This window comes from Cannabis sativa, chromosome 7 (assembly GCF_029168945.1).
Source record: "Cannabis sativa cultivar Pink pepper isolate KNU-18-1 chromosome 7, ASM2916894v1, whole genome shotgun sequence".
Classification (NCBI taxonomy): domain Eukaryota; kingdom Viridiplantae; phylum Streptophyta; class Magnoliopsida; order Rosales; family Cannabaceae; genus Cannabis; species Cannabis sativa.
The window spans coordinates 17,348,852-17,375,085 of record NC_083607.1 but is presented as its reverse complement, the minus strand read 5'-3'; the positions used below and the strand labels follow the sequence as shown (position 1 = coordinate 17,375,085).

General features: G+C 31.9%; 2 protein-coding genes and 1 pseudogene across 9 annotated transcripts in view; 1 reads left to right on the top strand and 2 right to left on the bottom strand.

The window, feature by feature from the left end:
• LOC115697515 (uncharacterized) overlaps positions 1–25,697 on the bottom strand; it is an 84,344-nt gene extending 58,647 nt beyond the window's left edge. For 2 of the 3 annotated variants that reach the window (XM_061101881.1, XM_061101882.1), the window contains exon 1: positions 25,559–25,697. The gene's annotated coding sequence lies outside the window, so the exon portion shown is untranslated. The remainder of the gene's footprint in view (positions 1–25,558) is intronic. The other variant, XM_061101884.1, reaches the window with a different exon arrangement.
• On the top strand, positions 10,177–14,540 carry LOC115697768 (cellulose synthase-like protein E6; annotated as a pseudogene).
• On the bottom strand, positions 22,511–26,004 carry LOC115697292 (uncharacterized). 6 transcript variants are annotated; one of them, XM_030624240.2, is made up of 3 exons: positions 25,866–26,003; positions 24,607–24,734; positions 22,511–24,058 (listed from the first exon to the last, which is right to left on the bottom strand). In XM_030624240.2, the coding sequence occupies exon 3, from the start codon at positions 23,687–23,689 to the stop codon at positions 22,826–22,828; it is 864 nt and encodes a 287-aa protein (XP_030480100.1). In that variant the 5' UTR covers positions 23,690–24,058; positions 24,607–24,734; positions 25,866–26,003; the 3' UTR covers positions 22,511–22,825. The 6 variants fall into 6 exon arrangements, with proteins under 6 accessions (XP_030480100.1, XP_030480099.1, XP_030480096.1 ...); XM_030624239.2 differs by having other exon boundaries at positions 24,681–24,734; XM_030624236.2 differs by lacking the exon at positions 25,866–26,003 and adding an exon at positions 25,559–25,697.
• Between the last annotated feature and the right edge of the window lie 230 nt (positions 26,005–26,234).

Genomic DNA, 26,234 nt, shown 5'->3' with positions numbered 1-26,234 from the left:
TAACCTGAAGTCATTGTTGGAGATTGCAGAGAAGGTTTTGATCTTCCAAGAATACACTATTTTCTTAAGTATTTTCTCTGATGGGGAAGGAGAGAATACAGAAACCCTAGTGTTTCTTGGGGACCACTACCTATTTATAGACTCATCTTAGAATGAGTTTTGGGTATTTATAATTTGGCCCCTCAACAAATTATAAATTAACTTATGGTATCTACACATTAATTCCATGACAATTTAATACCCTTTTGATACCCATAACATAATTGGTCACTTAATTTTGTATCACACTTTATAATAGCATATACATTATACATATGTGCCCACATAGGATTTTTAATCCAACAATCTCCCACTTGGGCAACATATGTTACCTGATAAATGTATAACCTTATGAGCTCAAAATTTGCTATTACATAAAGGTATTAACAACAATCTCGTCCATCAACTATACCCATATAGGATCAAAGCGATTTTCGTCATATCAATCATGACTAAACCCATCAATGGTCACATATACAAATATAGCCAAATGACATAGATCAATCATGGATGTGTAGCCTGGAAATTACATGCAATGTGAACCGAACATGCCTATTTCCAACTGGTCCTCCTTAAACCAAAGTAAGGTCAGAATTTAACATAACAAAACAGAGTGAATAAACTGAAAACTTTATTTCTGATCAGAAAATAACCAAATACATAAATGTCTTAAACAAACATAAAGCAAAGAGAATACAAACTCCCACTAAATCATGATATCCTCAAGTAATACTACACCCATATGAGCAGTGCTCATGAAAGACCTTGGGTGGTAATCCTTTTGTGAGCGGATCCGCTATCATGGAGTTTGTCCCAATATGCTCTATGGAAATCTGTCCACTCTGCACTCTTTCTTTCACAACTAGGAACTTTATGTCAATATGCTTTGACTTGGATGAGCTCCTATTGTTGTTGGAATACAGCACTGCTGATTTATTGTCACAAAATATCTTAAGTGGTCTTTCAACATTCTCCAAAACACGCAGCCTAGTGACAAAGTTTCTCAGCCATATTCCCTGATTTGATGCCTCATAACACGCTACGAATTCAGCTGCCATAGTGGAAGAAGCTACAAGTGTTTGTTTGACAATTTTCCAGAATATAGCTCCTCCAGCTAACAAGAAAATGTAGCCTGATGTAGACCTTTTGCTATCTTGGCATCCAGCGAAATCAGAATCAGAATACCCTACGACCTCCAAATGATCTGATTTCCTGTATGTGAGCATGTAATCTTTTGTTCTCCGAAGATACCTCATAACCCTCTTGGCTGCTATCCAATGGTCCATACCAGGGTTGCTTAAATATCTGCCTAACATCCCAACAATGTACGCAATATCTGGACGCGTACATACCTGAAGATACATTAGACTCCCTACAACTAATGCATAGGGAACATTTTTCATTTCCTGAATTTCAAGGCTACTTTTAGGGCATTAACTAAGACTGAATTTGTCTCCTTTAGCAACAGGGGTGTCACCTGGTCTACAATCTTGCATGCCAAACCTTTTGAGTACTTTATCGATATAGCTCTTTTGTGATAATCCAAGAATACCCCGAGAACGATCTCGACGTATTTGAATTCCTAATACAAAAGAGGCGTCACCAAGATCTTTCATCTCAAATTGCTTAGATAAAAATCTCTTAGTTTCGTGCAATAAGCCTATATCATTAGTAGCAAGCAATATGTCATCGACATATAGAACCAGAAATATGTATTTACTCCCACTGAACTTGTGATATACACAATCATCAATAATATTCATCTCAAAACCAATTGAGATAATTACTTGATGAAACTTGTGATACCATTGATGAGAAGCTTGCTTGAGTCCATAGATGGATTTCTTTAATTTGCAAACCATATTCTTTGGGTCACCAACTACAAAGTTTTCTGGTTGCTCCATATAAATTGTCTCATCAATGTCGCCATTGAGAAACGCTGTTTTAACATCCATCTAATGTAACTCAAGGTCAAAATGAGCAACAAGTGCCAATATTATCCTAAAAGAGTCTTTCGATGAAACCGGAGAGAAAGTCTCTGTATAATCAATGCCTTGTTTCTGAGTATAGCTTTTTGCTACAAGACGTGCCTTAAATCTCACCACATTACCATATTCATCCTTTTTGGTTTTAAGTATCCACTTACAACCAATTGGTTTTACACCTTCTGGTAATGGGACAACTTCCCAAACTTTATTGTCTTGCATAGACTTATTCTCTTAATCCATGGCATCAATCCACTTTTGAGAGTTAGAACTTTTCATGGCCTGATGCAAGTTGATTGGATCATCTTCCATCATTCCAATTTAATCCTCATGTTCTTGAAGAAATACAAAATAGTCATATGAAATAGCATTTCTTCTCTCTCTTGTGGATCTCCTTAATGGCTCTTGTTCTTGAGGGTGTTGAATTTGTTTTTCTAGAACAATAGCCTCATCCTGATTTGGGAGTTGTTCAACATTGTCTTGTTGAGGTCCAAATTCATTTCTTGATCAATGACAGGTTTGGAAGCCTGAACATTGTCTAAAATGATAGTAGGAACTGAGTTTGAATTCAATTCCTCCTCAAAAATAATGTCTCTAACCTTATTTCTCCCACCAAATTCAACATCCTCAAAAATTGTTGCAGTTCCCGTCTCAAAAATATTTCTGACAGTGGGATCATAAAACTTATAGCCCCTAGATCGCTCAGAATAACCAATAAAGTAGCTGCTAACTGTTTTGGAGTCCAATTTATTTTGATGTGGCCTATAAGGCCTTGCCTCAGCTGGACATCCCCAAATGTGGAAATGCTTTAGACTAGGCTTTCGACCTGTCCAAAGCTCATAAGGTGTTTTTGCAACTGCTTTACTTGGTCCTCTATTCAAAATGTAAGCTGTTGTCTTTAATACTTCTCCCCAGAGGGACCTAATCTTTATTGGCACTTAATCTCTTAGTTTTGGTCTGTTTTCCATTGATACAATCTACACAGACATTGAAATCTGTGAAAGTCAAGAGACTCTAAAATGTCATCAGACACAAGACGCTCAATTCTACCTCTTGAGATATGACCTAAGCGTTTATGCCATAATGACGCTGAATTTCTTTATCTAATTTGCGTTTAGTACCTCGTGATTCCACATGCAAGGTTTCATTATAGGATCCAATTGTTTCTAGCAAATAAAGATTGTCATAAGTATTCAAATAACCAGTTCCAATAACATTTGAATTTAAAGACAAAGTAAACTGATTGTTTCCAAATGAACAACAATATCCAAATTTGTCCAACAAAGAAACAGAAACTAAATCCCGTCTAAAAGACGGCACAACAAAAGTGTCTTTCAAATCCAAATAAAAACCAGTTCCTAATAACAATCTAAAATGCCAAATTGCTTCCACTTCTACCGATTGTCCATCGCCCACAAAGATGTATCTTTCACCATCACTTGGCTTTCGGTAGCTCAGGCAACCCTGCATAGAAACACTTATGTGAGTAGTAGCACCAGAATCTATCCACCAAGTGTTTCTAGGTACTGAAACTAAATTAACCTCAGAACAGACCAAAGCAAGATTAATACCTTTCTTTACACGCCATGCGTGATATTTGGCACAATCTTTCTTCACATGTCCAGGTTGGTTACAAAAGAAACAACCCTTAGAATCATGTTGTTGTTTCTTTTGAACTGGACCCTTAGCAGCTTCATTCTCAAATTTTCTTTTCTTGCCCTTATCCTTAGGGGCAGTGGCCAAATGAGCACTTTCGGTTTTGTCCTTTTTCAACCTTTCTTCCTCTTGCACACAATGAGAAATAAGCTCGTTGAGAGTCCATTTCTCCTTTTGACAGTTGTAACTAATTTTAAATTGGTTAAACTATGGAGGAAGCGTTAACAAAACCATGAGTACAAGTACATCATCTGAAAGCTCAATCTTAAGTGTCCTTAATCTTGAGACAATATGATGCATTTCCATAATGTACTCCCTTACATTTTCTTGACCCTTATACTTCATGTTCATTAAAAAACCAAGAAGTGTTGTCATTTCAACCTTATCGTTTTAGCAAAACGTTCCCCAATTTGTTCAAGGAAATTCTTAGCCATAGTAACCCCTTCGGATTCGGTGCCCCAAAAGGCTTCTGGAATGTTGTGTTTCATAATCATTAGACTCATGCGATTTGAACGATCCCACCTCTCAAATTCCCTTTTATCATCATGGGAACTTTCCTTAGTGAGAGGTGTAGGTTATTCATTCCTTAGTGCATGGTCTAAATCCATACATCCCAGAACTATAAGTAGGTTCCTTTTCCAATCCTTGAAATTGGTCCCATTAAGCATAGGAATAGAATTAATATTAGCAGATATTGAGGCAGCAGAAGATGAACTAGCTGAATATAGAACAAATAGAACAAGCTCACATTAATATGCATAATTTAACAATAAATTCAAAAATTGGTTAATCCCATCTCAAGATACCAAACACACATTAATATCAAGTCTTTCGACAGTAATATTAACTGTAAGCGGTACTCTTGGTGTAGCAATCAAATATTGACAATAAAACTGTGTCAAACAATAGGTCAATCTTTGGACTAACGTATTGCTCACACAAAATACCTTATAATTGTCACACATTTATCGCCACAGGTATATTTGAAATCTAGCAAAATATTCACTTACCTTTGGAATAGTCAATATAAGCATTAATTACAAACATACAACCATCCTAATATTTAAATAAATTAATCTACACAAAAGAGGTCACTTTGGCGACATATTGTTTCAATTAATTTACTCAAAATATTAGTCATAACCAACACCAAAATTTAAATTTAATTGTTTCCAAAATATCTTAATTAAAATAAATTTACCGTGGCATATATAATAATAAACCCAACTGAAATCATATAATGTATATAACATTTAACATATAAGACAAAAATATATATAAATGTATATAACCTAAAGTTTTGCGAAAAACCACATTACAGATTATATATATATATGTAATAATCGAGAAAGAATTACATCCATGAAAATTTAGTTGTCTTTTATGTATATAGGCAGACACCCATGAAAACATAGAGCACTAACCAAAAGAGCCAAATATATATATGTATATATATTGATTCGGCTGGGCTGGGTCTTTATACAAGATCTATGAATTCATAAATATATAAATTCATAAATCTGTGATTAGAGAAAGCCGCCGCCGCACAATACAAACATCAACGACAGAAACCATAATAGTGATGCATGCTTTGTCAAAATAAATTGTTTTTATAAACAACATATACAAACATCATACATAAACATATATCATATATCAGATCATATATATATGAACCCTAATTTTTAAAATCCCCAAATTTCATAAACAAAATCATCAGATCTTCAATTAATTCAACAAAGGTGGCTCTGGTACCACTTGTTAGGGTTTATTAAAACACTCAAAGAAATATATAAATCACAGATCTAAACATATTCCTTAAGTACTTTAATATAGAAAACCCTAAATCATAAATTTATAAAGCCTTTGCTAAATTAAAGAAGAAGATGATGATAAAATATGAGCGGAAGCACTAACCTGAAGCCATTGTTGGAGATTGCAGAGAAGGTTTTGATCTTCCAAGAATACACTATTTTCTTAAGTATTTTCTCTGATGGGGAAGGAGAGAATACAGAAACCCTAGTGTTTCTTGGGGACCACTACCTATTTATAGACTCATCTTAGAATGAGTTTTGGGTATTTATAATTTGGCCCCTCGACAAATTATAAACTAACTTATGGTATCTACACATTAATTCCATGACAATTTAATACCCTTTTGATACCCATAACATAATTGGTCACTTAATTTCTATCACACTTTATAATAGCATATACATTATACATATGTGCCCACATAGGATTTTTAATCCAACAAATAAAAGTATTATAAGTTTTATTGTATTTATTTACATAAAATATTATATTACACATGACTAAGTTTTAAGTTCGATAAGATGGTTAATTATTTTAAAATTTTACATAAAATTGTGTTCTAATTTTTAAAATATTAGTTATATGTAATTTATAATTTAAGATAAAGAATTAGCAACTTGCTCTTGTTTGCTTCTTTAATATAGTATACATTGAAATTCTTGTATTTTTGAGTCTTCATCTTCTTTCGATCAACATAAATTCGTAGTGTCTAACACTTAGTTATTAATTCATTTGAAACACTTTAAATATATTGTCTTTTTTTGAAAAATAAATTATAAAAATTAATATTAGTCTTCAATTATTAATTATTTTAGTATGTAATAAATAAATAAATATGTATATATTGAAATTATATTTCTTCAGAAAATTACATTGTTTTTGTACCGATACTCTTCTTGTGTCGTGTCGTCTTTTATTTCAACATATACTCTTATATATAGTTATATATATGTATTAAAAATATATATTTTTTAAAATATATTTGGTTGTATCTATACATAAAAATATATTTATTTGAGTTATGATTTTTTTTTCTTTCATATCTTTGAATTTTGTCTCCAAAAGAGAAAGAGTTAACTTAAGGGTATTAAGGGATATGTTTACCAATAGACCAATATTAGAAGTGAAACTTACAAAAATACTGATTTTTTGCTTAATATTTACAAAAATACTGCTATACGGCAGATATTACTTTTATACTGGATTGGGCTTTTTTTTTTCTTTTATACTGTGGACACAGAAATTTAATACAAATGACTTCATCTTCGTCCCTCACGCATAGAACTTGCCCGGCAACACCAAAACACCCGGAAAATACCCATTAATTCTGGTGAAAGAATAAATGAAACAAAAAAATTAGACACTAAAAACCCACCAAATTATTTTAAAAACGAAAATAAAAAATAAATAACAAACTTATATCAGAAATTCATAAATCAAAAACAATCACTAGCATCTGAATTGTATTAGAATACATCCTATATTGAGAAAAATACAAATTAATATTGCACAAGTATTAAAACAAACAATCGATTATTAATTCACGTTGAAGTATTCAACGTTGTTTTAGAGTCGTTCTTGCTTAATAACCTGCATTTTATTGTAAATTGGGGATATGAATAATAAGTAGGCAACCAAATCATAACAGGACCACAAAAAACAAAAGAAGAAACGACGAGTTATTTTTTACTATTTTTTTGATGTTGTTGTATGTCAATTAAAATGTTTAATTACTGATATTCTGTAAAAATATTTCAAACAACTGTACTTGGAAGTCCAATCCTATAGAAGGAACATCAAAACTACTAAAAACAACACTAAAACAGCAGGAAAACAACCCAAAAACAAATGAAGCATAAATAACCGGTAACACAAAAATTAAAAAACAACACACCTCTACAACCTTTTTTACAGTGACATTGTCAAAAATATCATCTGATTCAACATTTTTAACTGGGATTTACCCTTCCTCTACATATAAACAAAACAATAATAAACAACACAAAAACAACTGTTAAACAACAAAATACTACATTCAAACAAAACAAACACACAAAGACAAGATAAAAAGAAGAAAAAAGACATATTACATATGAAAGTAATACATCCCATAGAAATATAGGAGTACATAAGATAAATTACAAGAAAACCCCTAAAACAACACAAAAACAACTAAAAAATACCTTATCAAGCTTGGACATATGTAAAAATTCATTGTCCAACTCAAAATCTGAGTCTGAACTTCAACCACAGGACAAGGACGTTTGGACATCCTCCTCTTCGAAGTTTCACCAAGAAATTTGCGTTTGCTTGGAACTGGTGAGGTAAGGCTTGGGGGTGTTCCTTAAAATTCCTCTTACCCACTGAGGATCGACACAAGTTTTTCTGAGGCATTTTTGGGGGATTTTTTACAAATGGAGAAGAAGACTTTGATAGAGTAATAGCCATAGATAATGAACAAGCAAAGTATTTATATAAAAAATCAACAAATAAATAGGGAAAAATATAGAGAGAAAATTGTAATTTGAAAACAACAATAACAAAAAAAAAATTGTATAAAGTAACCACAAAAAATTTGACCCTAAGACAATAACTGGATGTGTTTTTTTTTTTTTTTTAAAAAAAAAAAAAAAAGAAGAAGAAGAACATAAGAAGAAGAAGATGAATAATTAAATGGGATAGTAGGTATAACTATAAACCACCAAAACGTGGTGTGAAAGAGAGAGTAATTGTATTGAAATGATGATTAAATTGAATTAAAAGAAAAGAAAAAAAAAAAAGCTGCCACAAATGTGACAATACCCAGTCACATCAATTTTTTATCACTTAAAATACAAAAAAAATAAATAAATAAATAAAAAATAAGTAAACACATCAAAACTCTAAGCTGACACAAAGAATAATTTTTTTTTATCAAATAGTATTAGAATACACAAAATAGGAAGACAGTATAAAAATGTACAGTAAAAAAGAAATTATTGCCGTATCACAGTATAATTGAAATAAATGGGAAAAGTATAGTATAGGGTGTAAATTTCCCTATTAGAATGCCAATGACAGAAGCCCATTTATTAGAACCCAAGAGCAAGAGCCCAATAGCCAAGTTAAACAAGAGTTACACAAAAGTCTTTACTCTTATATAAAGAATCTTATTAATTAGCAGGTACAATATTATTATTATTAGGCAATCATATGTAAGGTTAGAAAGAGTCAGCCGACCTATTATCTTATTCCTCTCTCAATTTTCAAATTGCAAAACTTCATCTTCTCACTTCTTAACGTAAATGACATGTAGTGTTTCTAATGGAGTGATCTTCAAGAAGAATGTTTATGCAATCACAACTTAACTCACGGGTATGATATTTTTATGGTTCTATGTTTTTTATTTTATATATAACTAACCTAATATTTATATATAAAAAATAAATTATTTTCGATCTCTCCCTTTCCAATGAAAGAAATGTTTTTTACTTGGGTGTTATGGTGCCATCAACTCTATTTTTGTAGCAAAAGTGCTTGTGATGTGTATCCTTGTTGTATGTCAAAGGTGGAAAAATGAAAATAAGAATGGGCATATCTTTAATTCTGATCAGATCCCATCCCAATATGAAGCAAATAATCCCTTTACGCTACACAGTTTAGAATGTATGTGAACAATTCTTTTGGACTGCGACCATCTCGATTCTTTTCAATGGCGATGTATCTCTTAATTCTCTGTAGAGTATCATTATTATAGCATTATTGTTTTCTTTTCTTTGTCCTCATTTTCACTGTTTTTGGTCAAACTAATTGCTCACCCATACTATGCGTAATTCTGGTTTCTACAATGCCCAAACCCTAGAACCACAGGTTTCGGTTGTTAATCTTGATTTCGACAGTCCCCTTTTGGACACAAGTTGTTTGTATAATTCATTACATTTATTGCATTCGTTTTTGTTTCTATGAAATGGGTTATAATTTTAATATCTTTTTCTCTATCTGAAATCATGTGTTTGTGCAAAGGGCTACAAAACATATTTTTAAGAAGTTCTTGGGCAAGTATATATGGTAAGGTTTTAGATATGGAAAGAGAAAAGAAGAAGCCTATTGGAATGACCTTGAAGGATTCCTCAGCCGCCATATTGTTAAGCACTATGATCTCGTATTGAGACCTCATCAATAGCACAACATCTTTATCATTGCCAGAGGCTGATCAATTTTCGAAATCTTATTGTTTAAGAAACGATTTCAACTGCTCCGAATTATGATTATGAAACATTATTTATATTATTAGTTAATGTATTTTCTTGCAACTTTTTGAAGAGTCACAATTTGTTTTATTTATGAGTTGTGTGAATGAATTGGTATCGTGCAAATGAGGAAAGGTTGTCTGTATAATATTTTGTAAATAAAATTGGTTTACTTATTAATTGATTTTATTAATTGATTTGAATAGATGTCTGTTAAAGTTAACTTTTTTTTGGTATATTCTGTTAAATTTTTTGGTATATTCTGTTAAGTGTACAACAAAAACTGTTAGATAGGCATTTTATATATTAGGTAAGATATATATATATCTTTATATATTAAAAGTGCCTATCTAACGGCAATTCTTGGTTTAACGTCAATTCTTGGTTTAACGGAACATTTTTTTTCCTTTTAACGTTTTAAGTAACGCCGTTAACCTATTCTTCTTATCTAAACAAAACTAAAAAAAAGGAAAAAAAAAACTTAAAACAGAATGTCTCACGAATCGATCTATCGATTATTAACAATGGCCTCACGAATTCAAAGAACGTCTCAAAATCGCAATCGATCGATCCTCTCTTCTTTTGAAGAAATCAAAATCGGAGAACGACTGCAACAATAATCGCATCTTCCATTCTCTGTGACCTTACGATTAGTTTTAAAAGCCCTAACCTAACCAAGATCTCTCACTCCCACTTCCACTCCCACTCCCAATCAATTGTAATCCCTTTTTCCACACCTGAAATCCCAATCCGATTCATTAGTGTGCCCATGAAGCCACTCGTATTATCAAAGCCAATCCCAACATTTGAAGAAATCAAAATCGGAGAACGACTGGAACAATGATCGCATCTTCCATTCTCTATGACCTTACGATTAGTTTTAAAAGCCCTAACCTAACCAAGATCTCTCACTCCCACTCCCACTCCCACTCCCAATCAATTGTAATCCCTTTCTCCACACCTTAAATCCCAATCTGATTCATTGGTGTGCCCATGAACCCACTCGTATTATCAAAGCCAATCCCAACATCATGACCCCAAACTCTAGGCGACATGGTCTCATTGGGACAAATGGGTTGCTAGGATTCCCATTTCATTTCTCTTCTATGACAATATTGGCTCTCAGGTCAAAGCTCCAGAAAAAGAAGGCACCATTTTCTTACAGGTCATCTTCTTCTTTTAAATTATTATTGTTACTCAATGGATTTTTTTGAAGAGGTTCATGCTAAGAAAATTGAGGGAATTTCCTATCACAAAAGATGAAATTCTTGAAGTTGGTATTTCATTAGGTGTTCCTCATTTTTTTCTAGGCCTATATGTGGACATTACAGGAATCGTAAAAGGAAAGGTCCATTTGATTTACCATAACTATTTTGAAATTATACGAATACTATAATATTAAATCTTTGTATTTGTTATCAAAAATTTTATACTTTGTTGTACTTTTGTTATTGTGAAGATCAACATTTCTTATTGGGTGCATCATTTTCTGGTCGAAGCACTCGTACTGACGGTCAGAGGGATGCTCTTGGAAAAGTTTCCACAAGTTTTTATTTTACAGCCTCATTTATAGTACTGAAATGTATCAACACAAGTTCTTGGCCACGTGAGTTTCAACCTTCAATTTTAATTGAAAATTGTAATTTCAAGGTTTTACAAATGGTTCTCAAAGGTACATTGAACTGATTTTTCCTTTTGAAAGATTACTGAATAATGCTTATCAATAAGGTAATTTTTTAATAGAGTACTCATATGTGAATTTAGATTATGGTCGGAATATATATCATATCTATCCACTGGAAAAAATAGAGGGAAAGGAAAGAGGGTTAATACAATTTCACAGATGAAGTTGCAAGGTGATAAAATTAGAAGAAAGGGGATCTCTCTTTAGCTATTGAGGTATGTCATTAATTATTTAATATAATTGTTGTTTGTTTTCTATATATATTGAGATACAAAGCTCTCTCACTATATGTTGGTATTTTTAATTAGAGTAAATAGTATGCCTTCCTCTAAGCTTTGACATAATAACCTGTTGCTTGGTTGTAATGTATATAGAATAGGATTACTTCACTATATAACTTATTGTTTCTATGCTTTTTCTTTCTCTATAATGTACATAGATTAGATATTATTTTTACCATGTTCAATTTCTTTCTTTTTTATTTTTTATTTAATTGATGTGTAATTTTACTGATTTTTCTAATAATTGAGAATAGTTATTTCTAATCATTTTACTGCATTTTATTCTTATTCATTTTATACACTAAACATTTTTTTTGACATCTTCTTCAGGTGAAGTGGAGTGAAGTTTCAACTCCCTAAAGATACACTTGATATTGTGTTGATGTTAATGACTTACATTAACTTTCCTTTTGATTTGTTTCTTCTAAAAAGAAATCTTTTTGGTCGTAGACATGCTTTTTGGATAGATTTTATGTATAATGATAGTGATGATAAAATTTAGTTCTTGTTTGTTATGTTTAGTGTATCTTTGTATTTTAACATATTTGCATAAAGAAACATGTCATGGTATTTGATTTAAAGGAACGATGTTAGTGGGGATATTCTTTATTTTTGTGTACAGATTAAAGTATATGCCATTCCCAACCAAAGAAGAAGAAGATGCAGTAGTCATCTTATTGGTTTGGATTGGATTGTTTATGTCTGAGCTTTGGTTCACTCTTTATTGGCTTGTCACACTTGTGGTTCGATGAAATCCCGTATATCGTCACACTTTCAAAGACAGGCTAATTCACAAGTCAGCATATTATTATCCATATCTCTATCATGTATGTATAGTATATATTCTAATAGTAATATATAATTTGTAATTAAATAGCAGGTATGGGGAGAAGGATTTGCCGGGGGTGGACATATTTGTGTGCACAGCTGACCCAAAAGCAGAGCCACCGTTGATGGTGGTGAACACGGTGTTGTCAGTGATGGCTTATGACTACCCTCCACACAAGCTTAGCGTGTACCTTTCTGACGATGGTGCTTCGGAGTTGACATTTTATGCTCTGTTAGAGGCCTCTGAATTCTCAAAGAAATGGCTTCCTTTCTGTAACAAGTTCAAAGTAGAACCCAGATCTCTTGAGGCTTATTTCACCAACAATGAAGCTTCTCAACCACTCGATGATCATCATGGTCAATGGGCCTCCATCAAGGTATATTATATTTATATGTGAAGCAACTCTCCTCTTCTACATAGTGGTTTTAATGGGTTTGCATTATACTATTCTATGTAGTGCAATTTTCATTGCCTTTAATTATTTTTATTGAAATTTTAATTTGTTAATCTTTGTACCCTTTTTTTTTTTATGTTTTAAAAGATATATGGCTTTTTAAATTCTCATGTATTTTTAGAGTCAAGTTATAGTTCTCTCTGAGACATATTATAATAAATCTAATATGCACACTAATTAAACAGAGACCCCTTTTGTCTTAATATCAAATCAAAACAAAACAAAACAGAAATACCTAATCAAAACAGGGAGTAGTTATATTTTTATTTGAAGATTAATTAGGTTATATGTGAAAAAAATCATGTATTTTTTTCTTTTTTATAGAGATTATATGAAGACATGAAGACAAGAATTGAAAGTGCTACAAAAGTTGGCAAAATTTCAGAAATGTTACGAAGAACACACAAGGGGTTTCTTGAGTGGGACTCGGTTTCAAGCCAACGAGATCATCACACCATTATCCAGGCATTACCATTTACCTATTCATACATATTAATTAATATCCTACTACCATTATAATTCTGATGGTATTAATGCTCTACTTACTAAAAGTAGAAATTAGGATCTTGATCATTAAATCCTGTAAAAGTAACCATCTGCGATTAAGGTTAAATAACAAGTAACTATATTATGTATGTAAGAATGCTCATTCCTTTCCCATGCATATATGCTTTGTACATATTATTATCGATGGAACATGGAAGAGATCCCAAGGCTGTGGACATTGATGGGCATGCTTTGCCAACTTTGGTATATTTGGCACGTGAAAAGAGACCCCAATACCACCACAACTTCAAAGTAGGGGCGATGAACTCACTGATTTTAAGCTTTTCTTTGGCTGAATACTTTTTTTTATAGCTATCTAAGAAAGAAAACTTAAAAGCTAATCTTTCTGTGTCCTACTAGATAAGAGTATCGGCCCAAATCAGCAATGCTCCGATAATTCTCAACGTGGACTGTGACATGTATTCGAACTACTCAGAATAAGTGAGAGATGCAATGTACTTCTTTTTGGATAAAGAAAAGGGTCATGAGATTGCATATGTTCAGTTTCCACAAGCATTTGAGAACCTCACAGAGAATGATATTTACAGCAGTTCCTTGAGACCTATAATGGAGGTAAATTTGCCCATAGCCAGAGATTTTTGAGCACCATTTTCTTTAATTTGATTTGATAAGACCAAACCAATGCATGTATATGATGATCCCAAGGTTGATCTTCGAGGATTTGACTCTAGCTAATGGAGGGCCTTGCTATATTGGCACCAGGTGCTTTCATAGAAGGGAATCTCTGTCTGGTAAGAAATACAACGAGACAAGTAATAAAGTATACTCGAATGGAAAAGAAAGAATGAAGATAAGGGAATTAGTGCAGAAGATAAGCATTTTACTATGAGTTCAAAGTACAATCAATACACCATTCAAGCAGCTGAACCAATGGAAGAGTAGGGAGAAGTTTCACTATACTCTTTTTAGTTTTTCAAATAATATTCCATATATTAAGACTTTTTTAATAATTTTTTCTTCTATTTTAAGATCGAACATTTTATTTAATTTTAGTTACATAATGTTTGTTTTAAATTTTGCAAAACTTATATCTCGTTCCTCTAAATTCTCTATAAGTAAATAATAAGTATTATTTTGTTATGACTTAAATATACCCAATTATATTTTACTAACAAAATATGATAGCACACATATTACTTTAATAAAACAAATCATTCACATGATCATACATTTAGATACAATTTAAACAAAACAACAAAGAACTAAACTCTAAATAAGACTAATATTTACGTGCCTCGGCACGTAACTTCTAACTAGTGTATATATAACTCGACATGGGACAGTGGCTTTGTCCTTCTAGTACCTGTTCATATTACAACTATAATATTTTCAAAATATATGATGACCTAATTAATTGGCATTTCTCTCTTACGATTTGACTCACTATCTCTACTTGCTCTCTAGCTACAGTTGATTGCACTCTCAATAACTTCATTACATGATCTCTTGCCGGCCGATATGTATCTCCATATAATGCAAAATTTACTGACCAAAGTTAATAAGCCTACTTATGTTTCATTAAACTAGAGTGTTTAGTCTTTTCTACAATACGTATATACAGTAGAACTTTTATTTAAGAATATTCTATTCAACAATAATCTTTAATTTGATATAAAAAAAAATCAAGTCCCAATTTGGACCAGTTATAAATAAGAATAACCTCTAAATTGTAATTAGTTATACATTTTTTTAAGTCTCGTATTACCAAAGTATACCTCTATATAAGAATAATTACATCTTAATAAAATATATACATGTATTTTGTAAATTTATTTATGTAAAATTAATAATTTTATTTTAATTTATAATACATGTATGAATATTATATTTACTCTAAAATATTTTTATTATGATATAGTATTTATGATTATTTATTGTTATTATTGTTACGTTGAAATTTTTTAATTTTTTAATTTTTTTTTAGTGTAACTCTATTTAGTTATAACCTCTCAATTAGAATATAATTTATTTGGTCCCAAGTGTATTCTTAGATAAAGGTTCTACTGTATATATATACTAGTTAAAAGTTATAAATATTAAATTTATTTAAAGTTTAGTTCTTTATTTTTATTTAGATTTTTGTAACTAAAAGTATAATTATGCAAATGATTTATTGTATTAAAATATTATTTGTGCTATTATATTTAGTTAGTAAAATATAATTATATATATAAGTCGTAACTAAATAATATTTATTATTTACTTATAAAAAATCTAAAGGAACAAGATATAGATTTTGCAAATTTTAAAACAAACAGTATGTAACAAAAATTAAAAAAAATGTGCGATTTTAAAATAGAAGAAAAAATTATTAAAAAAAGTCTTAATAAATGAAATATAATTAGAAATACTAAAAGGAGTATAGTAAAATTTCCTAATCTTCCATTGGTTCAGCTGCTTGAATGGGGAATTGATTATACTTTAGACTCATCATTCGTTTTGGATCTACATACAACTGAATTCTCCATTTTTTGACCGATAATTTCTCCGTAATTTTTTTGGATAACGGTGACCTAACAATAATGGAAGGAAATGTGATATTGTATGTAAATGATGCAATATTCTTATTCTAATAAACCAAGCTCCATGGGGTTGTCTAGACAGTAAGTATCTAATGTTTACAGGTAAGTAAAAAGATAAAAAATGCTCAGGCCTTGGCTCACTCTCTTATAGTTTTAAAAATTTTAAAAGAATAGAAATATATAAACCTGGAAATCTTTTAAGCTCATTAAATAAAGCAAGACAGAGAGTAGTTTTATCATGTCCACATATCTGGATAGGTTATACATGCCTTTGGAATATTATACCGCAATATGTAATTCAACAACATTCCCTCGAAATCATTTGTAGGTAAGAGGAAAAATTTATTATACTTTCACATCTACATTATGAAACTGAGTGTCAATGTCATACACTCGAAACCTGTAGATAAAAGATAAAACTTTAGCTATACAATAATAAGATGCAGATTGTATTTTTTAAGGAAAAAGAAATATAGCTCTAAAACTTACACCAAATACTGCACAACCTCAAAATGATAAGTGAGTGTATGTTTTGTGATCCACGTAGGATCTACTAAATTTAAAATTACTTCAGTACGACCAAGCTCTATAAGTGTTTCATCCCTCTTTTTAGTATAAATAACAACAATAGGATCACTCTAAAGTTCAAAAAGTAAAAAACAAGGAATACATGTTAAATAATAACATTACATAATTAAAGCAAAAGATACAGCCTCCAAAGATATGGAGAAGTTGACCCTATGGTCTTGATTACTTAAAAAAAGCAATGATTGGAAATAGCAACTAAGTCAAAACAATAACATGTCTCCGGATAAAATCTGTTCAAGATTATTAACGGTAGCTATATTTAATACTCCTCTAATGCCTGTTAATGCTTCAAAATTTCTGCTTTTCTAAGAGAAAGTTGTTATCACTAATATTTGACTTAAGGATGAAATTCATATTGAAATTTTCATGCCACAAGATATGAGGCAAGCTGCAATTCTGCAAGGTGTAATCAGCTCCCCGCCACCATTTTTCACTCCCTATTTGTATGCCTCAAGTGTTAAGGAGAAAAGAACATAAGCAATTGAGATGCCATAACTCAAGTGAGAAATGTTACCAACATATATCCATTAATAGTTTTCCTAATAAATACTTGCTTCACACCTTGTAAAATTCCAGTATACCTTCATGCCCTATACTCTCCAAATCTCTAAAGATTATAGGAATTTATTATAATATCCTCCAATATGTTTACACAATGAATACTTAGGTAAATATCATATGTAGGCTTTGGGCATAAGATCGAACCTTAAATATTGTACTTGTCTCCTTTATACAGCTAAAACTGCCAAGATATAAATCATATGTCTAATTAAAGATGCCATGTACCAACCAATGCTAAACAAAAGTATATATGATATTAATTTTATTTTAAGAAACTGCTCTTCAAACTCAGGAATGACCAGTGTTAAACGAAATGACAATACAATAGAAAAAAGCATAAAACTACCTTGTACGAAGTAGTTGGTGGTACAGCAAGCATATTCCAATAAATTTCAGATATCAATCCTTTTGTACTGTTAAATTTCAGTTGATATTCAGATATCAATCCTTTTGCCTGCTCCACACATAAAAATCAAATTTGTCATCTAAAATATAATAAGATAGAAGTCAGTAAACATGAATACATGCTTAAGTACTAATTATTTCTTCGGGTAATAGAAAAACACATGAATACATATATGCAATAGAAACCAACAAATTACCAGTTGTCGGCTAACAGAATTTTCAAAATTCTCATAGTCCCTCCAAATTTGTTTAATGTGTGACAATGGATTTTTGATATACTTTCCGTACATCAATCATTCATAATGACACTTACTGTGGATGTGATGCCTGCAATCGTCTCATTCGAACAACAAAACTGATTAATAGAAGCAAGATATGTATCATGTTCAGCCTTGTGAGGTCCATAATTAAAGTCAGAAATCAGAGAGATAAGAACGAACCGACAATGACTTTAAGAAAGTGATGTACTCCATCCACACAGACTTCAGCCTCAACAGAGCTAAGAAAGATCAGGAAAAAGCTGCCCTTTAGCATAATAATACTCAAAATGCTATCTCAAGTTTCATAAGTCCGTGATAGACTTATACTGATAGATGATTACACCATATAATTAAGAACATAGTGAAAGTAATAAGGAAGAAAGTTTGGACTTACGTATCAAGAAATTGAATAAAGCCATAACCAAATGGCCCTGACTTTTGTTGCAAAATCTCAGAAATCTCAAATGGCAGGTGAAAGTCAACAAGTTGGTCCCTTTGTTTCCAAGTTGTAAACCATCTAAGCTCTCTATAATTCACATCTTTTGCAAGCCACATCTTTGGGCGTATCATCAATATTTTTCGGTTCATACAAATAATTTGAAAATTATAACGCTCTGACCCTTTAATTACAGGCATTCCAAAGCTACACAATATCCCATCAGTCCAATCACCAAGCAGAATTTCTTTCAAGCATTCCCATCTACAGTATAGTGATCTGTAAACATAACATGTAACATGTTTAAGACTCAATTATAGAACATATTTTTGCCATGCATGTTTGACCCGGAGATAGTGGCTTGCTTATCCCATTTCAAGCCTTTAAAAAAATATATATACATTAACTATATCGATATATCATTCATCATGGTCAAAATTAATGAATAAATTTATCACTAATTAACTCTAAGAAGAAGAATTTAAACACTTTATTTATCTTCGGGGCTACATGTAATTGTATATATTAAATGTGTTGGATTATATTTACACAAGTTAAAGAATAAATGAAAGGGAAAAACAAAATTACAAGAAATATAAATATATAAAATATCTATTTTATATAAAGTGTGCTATATAGAATTCTTAGTTTATGAGAAATTCATGGATAGTTTTTTATTTATATTAAAAATAAAATGTTTATATATAATAAAATAAATCCCAATCATAGCATTGGTAACTTTTTAAATGGAGCATTCCTCTCATCTCACTACCGACTACCGATTGAATGAGTTCGGAGAATAAGAAGCCAAATCGATTTGATTTTCAATCGTTAAAATCGAAATCTCCCCCAAATCTCGATATCAGATGAACGATTTGATTTTCGTTATATTCGAAATCTCACTACCGACTGAATGTGTTTGTAGAAGAAGAAGAAGCGCAAATCGATTTGATTTTCAATCGTTAAAATCGAAATCTCACCCACTGACTTTGCTTTGCTATGGGCAGCCATCGCCACGTTACCTTCTCAGAAATGTTCTAACTTTGCTTTGCTCAGAAAGTCGCCTTCCGGTAAAGCAGGCGCAGAGACAATCGATGTAACTAAACTCGATCGTCAAGGACGTGAAAATCTCGTCAAGAAAGTCTTGGCTACAAACGATCAAGATAATAATAAGCTTCTTTCCGCCATTAAAGAACGCCTTGATAGGTATAATAATAAGAAATTTGAAGACTTCATTATTGTATACAAAATTATACTCTGTTCATTCAATTCTTTTTATTTTAATATAAATAACGCATACGTTAATTTGGTTGCCCATCATAACAAAACAGAGTCGGAATTAAGGTGCCAAACGTCGAAGTTCAATTCGAGAATTTGAACGTTGTGTCGAAGGTTCAAACTGGTTCAAGAGCTTTGCCTACCCTAATCAATTTCTCTCGTAATGCTATTGAGGTAGAGTAGTATATTTTAACGTATGATTTCCTTTTCTTTTACTTATTGCCTGATTTTTCCAATTTATTGTTATCTAATCTTGATATGAACCTTTTTTTTTCCTTTTCAATAAAGAGTATCTTGACTTGTTTGAGAATGTGTCAGCCAAAACGACACTCTTTAACTATTCTAAACGACATCAGGGGGGTTGTGAAGCCAGGAAGGTACATAGAACTTTCACATTAATCTCTATTCTTAATACTTGTTTGTGTGCATGGAACTAGGACTAACACAAATTTAGTAGTAACTAAACTGATAAAGCATGCATGCTTGTAGCAATTAATACCTACTGACAATGGCAAAGACATTAAAGTACAATATAAAAAGCAATTAAGAAGTAATTAAGCGGTTTTCTTTCTTAAAAATTTATTAGTTTCACGTGTTTTGTTTTCTTTTAAGTGATAACTATACAATCTGCATGGGTTCACGTTGACATTATGAGGATCATGTTTCTTTTGCAGGATGACTCTGCTCTTAGGGCCTCCAAGCTCGGGCAAATCTATTCTACTTTTAGCTCTGGCAGCGACTTAAAGATTAGTATACTTGTTTAGTTATTTTTCACAGGCACCACATGGTTTAGATGTACCCCTAATCCTCTAGCGTAGTCAAATTTTCTTCTACTTTGTTTTTTTAGGTTCGTTTGATTGAAACAATATTGTATGTTTACCAAAGCAACATTGGAAGTTTGCTTAATTATTGAGGCTTTCAGTGATTAGGTTCGGTTAATTTTTTGTCAGCAATGTTGTGAAAGGTCTAGGCCTTTTGCCTCTTTGAGAAGAGGTGTAAGCTTTAAATTTTATAGATCTGAAATACATAAAAATTGTGGCTACCAGAGTGCTTCTTAATCATGAAGATACATAATTTAATCATTTCAAAAAAAAGAAAATACATAATTCAATACTAGACTTGTAAATAAGAATGCTACACTTTTTGTTTTCTTTCAAATAGTCCATTTAATACTTGATTTTTGATATCAGAAATCTGGGAAAATCACTTACAATGGAGAATTGACTGTCATAGAGACTTTGGACTTCGCAGCTAGGTGTCAAGGTGCAAGTGAAGGATTTGGAGGTTTGTTCTCCCATTGTTAATCTTTCCTATTTAACAGTAATGCAATTTTATGAATATGTAGTTTCTGCAATTTACTCGTATTTTATTATGCCTCAAAAGTACTCTGGTTCTGCATTTTCATGATTGTTAATATTTGAGAATTAATTACACTTGCTCCATTTTTTCTTCTTTCACTTCCTTCAATCTTTTAGCGTACATGGAGGATTTGGCTCGGTTAGAAAAGGAGAGGAACATTTGTCTAAGTCCTGAGATAGGCATTTATGAAGGTTATCAATTGAAATCTAAAAATGAATTATTCTTGGCATCTGGTGAAGGTCGGGGCCTTTGTAACATCAATCCTTTGGTAATTGCAGCATCTTTTCTTTCTTTTACATTTTTTTGAGTTAATTTAGTCCTCCTTTGAACATTAATTTTTTAAATTTAGCACCTAAATTGGCTTTCTGTTAGGATATCATTTTCATTAGTTATTCAAGAAACCTGTTATTTGCAGGTCTGTGTACCACATGTTTTGGTTTGGACCTTTTGTTTTTTTTCTTAAAACTGAAGTATTAGGAAACTCTTCTTTTTCCCGCTACATATGATGGCATTGTATTTTAACATTAGAAGGACACACAATTAGATAGTTTTGATGGTCATCATTATTGAATGATCTTTATAATCTTTCTGTGTCTAATCTATTGGACGCTCATTATTGAATCAGGAAGCTATTTCTGTAAAATGCAATGTGGTATTGCATATCAAAAGATAGTAGAAATCTCCAACCTACAGATGAAGAGCTTAAAGTGGTAGACTATATATTTCATAATTTTATACCGATCAAGAGCATTCAAGAGTAAAAATTACTCCATCACTCATAATTTTTCTATTTCCTGCCACTATATATGTAATTGGGTCATTAATATATTAGAATTAATTTGATCTGTTATTGTAGGATTGGTTTTAATTCTTTTGTTCATTACAATTAGTGTAATTATTGCTACAATCAAAGTAGAAAATATCTAACATAAAATTTAATATACGTGCCTCGCACGTAGCTTTCTGCTAGTATAAATATATATATAATAATTTGAGACTTATAATTATGATCCTAAATGAATAAGAACAACAGATAATGAAGTTATTAAATTAGAAATACAAATTCAAAGAAGCATCAGTTTCATTTGATCATTTCCAACCAAAATTTTAAATTTTTAAGACCACAAATTTCACATATTTAATCCATATGCATTTTCTATTGCCCAAATCAACAAACTATTTAAATTCAAAATCATAATACTAATTAAACATATGTATTTTTGATAGGAGAGGAAGATACAGACAAAATAGAACAAGGAGAGAGACAACCTTGAAGTGTTGTGTTTTGCTGAAGATGACGATGTGGCCTTGGTCAAAAGGAGAAGAGGGAGACGAGAGAGAGGGAAAGTGAGACGAAGCTTTGGTTCGTCGGGCTGTTGGTTTCAACGATCTGCGAATGGAGGTGGATACTCCGACGATATATTAGTTCGTCGGGCAGAGGGAGGCACTAGATAATAAGAGGCGATGGAATTTTTTTTTAAGGAAAATATTCAGCTTTAACATACCCTATAAGAACTGCTTAAAGAAGATTGAGACGCTTAATATTACTGTGAAGACTTTGAAACTAAAATTCTCAAAAGTTGCTAAAATATTTGAAAGCTTAATAATACAAACAATGAAATAACTACAACTCTTTCTGAACCTAAAGGTTTGTATGTCTAGTTTGTCACTCTTGATGGAATTTTTTTTTAAGGAAAATATTCAGCTTTAACATACCCTATAAGAACTGCTTAAAGAAGATTGAGACGCTTAATATTACTGTGAAGACTTTGAAACTAAAATTCTCAAAAGTTGCTAAAATATTTGAAAACTTAATAATACAAACAATGAAATAACTACAACTCTTTCTGAACCTAAAGGTTTGTATGTCTAGTCTGTCACTCTTGATGATGATTTGAGTTCTGGGGTTGAATCATTTCTTTTCTGTAAGCATTGAAGAGATCAACTCCTAAAAAAACATTAAGCAAGTTCATTCCGGCCATCCCAAACAGAGCTAGTGGCAGTTCCACACCCTTTTCAAATTTGGGAGCATCCCAAATAAGCTTGGTTGTGATGAGAATATGAGCAGCACACCTAGCTGTAATGTAGGTAACCCAATTCAGAAGCCATTCTATCCTTACAAACATGCTCCTCTTGGTAAGTCCGGGGGCCATCCGGCGGCGGACTTTCCTAACGTGCAAGAAGATTGAGTGCAACTCACAAATGAGTGTGAGAATAAGATAGTTGATCGTGACATTTCGATACAATGCAAGAGTAAAGCAAACGAGGAGTATCAAATGATGCACCAGAATCCAACCATCATTATATAATCGGTATTTCAGCATATCTAATTGGTCATACGCAAAGTAACCACATGAGAAGCACAAAGCGGAATATGCACAAGGCCAAGTTGAAGTACCTGCAAATAACTGAGAGTGATCAAACATGAACACTCTTCCACTCAAAGAACCCCTTGTTATTAACCATTGATTCACCAAAATGAAAATGACTGAAGAGGAAATAATAGTTGAGTGGAGGAGAGAAACTGAGGTGTTAACGAAAAGAGGATCACGAGAGGGAGAGGCGAAATAGCGGATGACCCAGTTGGCCAATTGGAAGAAGAAGCACCCAACAACGACGCAGATTAGCTCGGACCGCTTGTTGAATACGATTTCAAACAAAATTGAGAGCAACCATAGTATCAGAGTAGCCATGAAAAACACCCTTGTGATTCTCCCATCTTGACTTGTAGTTCTACCCATCACTCTCTGTATATATATCTTACCTAATATATAAAATGTCTATTAAACTGTGCACTTAGCAGAATATACCCAAAACAAAATTAACTTTAACAGACACTCATTCGTTAAGTAAACCCATTCTATTTAATTATTCATAGACCAAAATAACTATTCACACAAGACACCCGTTCATAGAAGCCCCCATTTCGCACAAGTCATAAATGAGAAAAAAAGACCATCATTTTCTCAATAGTGTACTGCCACCATTTCAGAGCAACTTCTTTATTGTTTGTAGAAAACTATAACTGCGCCCCTGTCTCCTCTACCGAGAGCCCAATAATCTACTCTGTTGTCACTCCCTTACTTTTCCATGTAATTATCATTCAATAGCTGCAAATTTAATAGCAATAGTGTTATGAGAATGAACTTAATAGAGATGTAGTGGGAGATTGAAAGGAAGTTCTTTTAAAATTAGAAATTTAAGAGGAAGAAGATGAGTAGTTTTCCTTTTAATTTTCTCAGGTGTTGTTCCTCTTCCACAAAATGAGAAAATCATATCCACAACCCACATTAAACCTACTTTACATAATTATTACATATATTTAAGTTTCACCATCACCCAATCTACTACCACTTCCAAACATTTTGCCGCTTTATCCCCATTTTTTTTTTAAAAAAAGTAATACTTTATAATATGAGATTACTTAACATAATGAGTATATATAAAATTAATAGTTATCTAAAATATATACAATTAATAGTAGAACAAAGCCCGTAATTCTAATCTGAACCATCAAAATCTACAGAATGACTGAAATAATACCTGTTTTTTATAATATAATATTAAAACTTATCCTCCATCTGCCTTACAACCCCAAAATAATTCCATAAAACTTTACATAAAAATCAAAAGACTGAATCAGTGGAACAAAACCAACCTCTAGAAGTATCCTTTCGAAAATTTATGATTTTGCGACTGAAATCGGACTAAATCCGACAGAAATACAAATACCTGAATTCTTTTGCATTGCTGAAGATGTGAGGGAAGAGACGAGTGAAGAATTACCTGCAAAAATGTGAGGGAAGAGACGAGTGAGAGTGGGAAAGAAACTCCGAGAGAGAGAGAGAGTCCTGGCTTGATGTTTAAGAGAGTTTCAATGAATGATGGGGATCGTTTTCAATGGGGTTAGTTTCCATGAAGAGAGTTTTGGGTGGACTGGTGGTTAGAGTTTCTCTAGGAGGAATTTTAAGAATTTCAAAGGAATATGTAACTGTAATAGGTAATCTTCCTTTATTTCAATTTTATTAAATATGTTTATTTGTTATTTTGATGATAAGTAAACTGACGTTAACTTTAACAGAATTAAAAAATTTAATATATAAAGATATATATTATAAAGCCATTATAATATATATATATATGCACTACCAATATTAACTTTACTACTTAAAAAATTCAACATCAATAACTTAAAATAAGACCAGCAGATCAAGATTATTTAATAGCATTTTCATGATATGAATTAAAAACAGAACAATATTTTAAGGGCTTCTTTTGCAACTATTATCAAACATTTCATATGCAATAATTATTTAATAGTATTTTCATGATAAAATTTATAGCACAATATCTCTTTGTGAACCACAATGAATGAAAATCTTTTTCATGAGCGGAGCTATGAACTGTAATTTTTCTAAATTAAATTTTTCATCGACATCCAAAAATTCTGAATCGATAAAAAAAATTGAGAGACTTTACTTAGAGAACGCAAATCGGGAATTCATTTTCACTTGCAAGAATCTAAAATTTCTTCGAAAACCCTATGAATAAATGTATACAAACATAAATAATGAAGTAAATATAAATGAAATGAAAAACAAAGAGTATACCTGATAGCGATGAAGAGTAGGGAAGCGACGAAGTGGGTTTTGCCGTGCCAGAGGAACCAACAGGAGCGGCGAGAGAGAGAAAGAGAGAAGTTAGGGTTTTATAAGAAAGAAATAATAAGTCTTCAGTGAAGAGGAAAGCCTGGAAAAGAATCGGTGTTTTTGGATTAGTGATTTTTAGGCGAAAATTTAGACAAAAAGAAGATAAACAAGTCGAATAGAGAACGAAATAGGGGATGATGGAGACCTTCAAATATTATTGCAAAAAAGAATCAAAGCTCAATCCTAAAATGATAGGAAATCGCAGTACCTAAAATGAGAGTTGTTGGGTTCGCTGCTGGGTTTGCACGCCAAAGAGAGAGTAAAGGGACGATGAATAGGGCTAGAAGTGCGACTGTGACTGCGGGGAAGGGACGACGTGCGGTGCTGGTCTCGCCGGTCGTCTAGAAGATGCGGGGGACGGGCTGATGGACGAAAGAAGATAAGATTAGGTTTTGTTTTGGGGTTTTTCTTTGGGGCGGGCTGATTTGTTTAATTTGGGGGTTATAATTTTTTGAAAACTTTATTTACACTCCAAAATTTTTTAAAAGAGCTCCATTTTAATAATTTTAATTTAATATAAAATTTATATCTTTAATTGTATTGAATTTTTTTAACTTTTTTCTTCCAATTTATATTC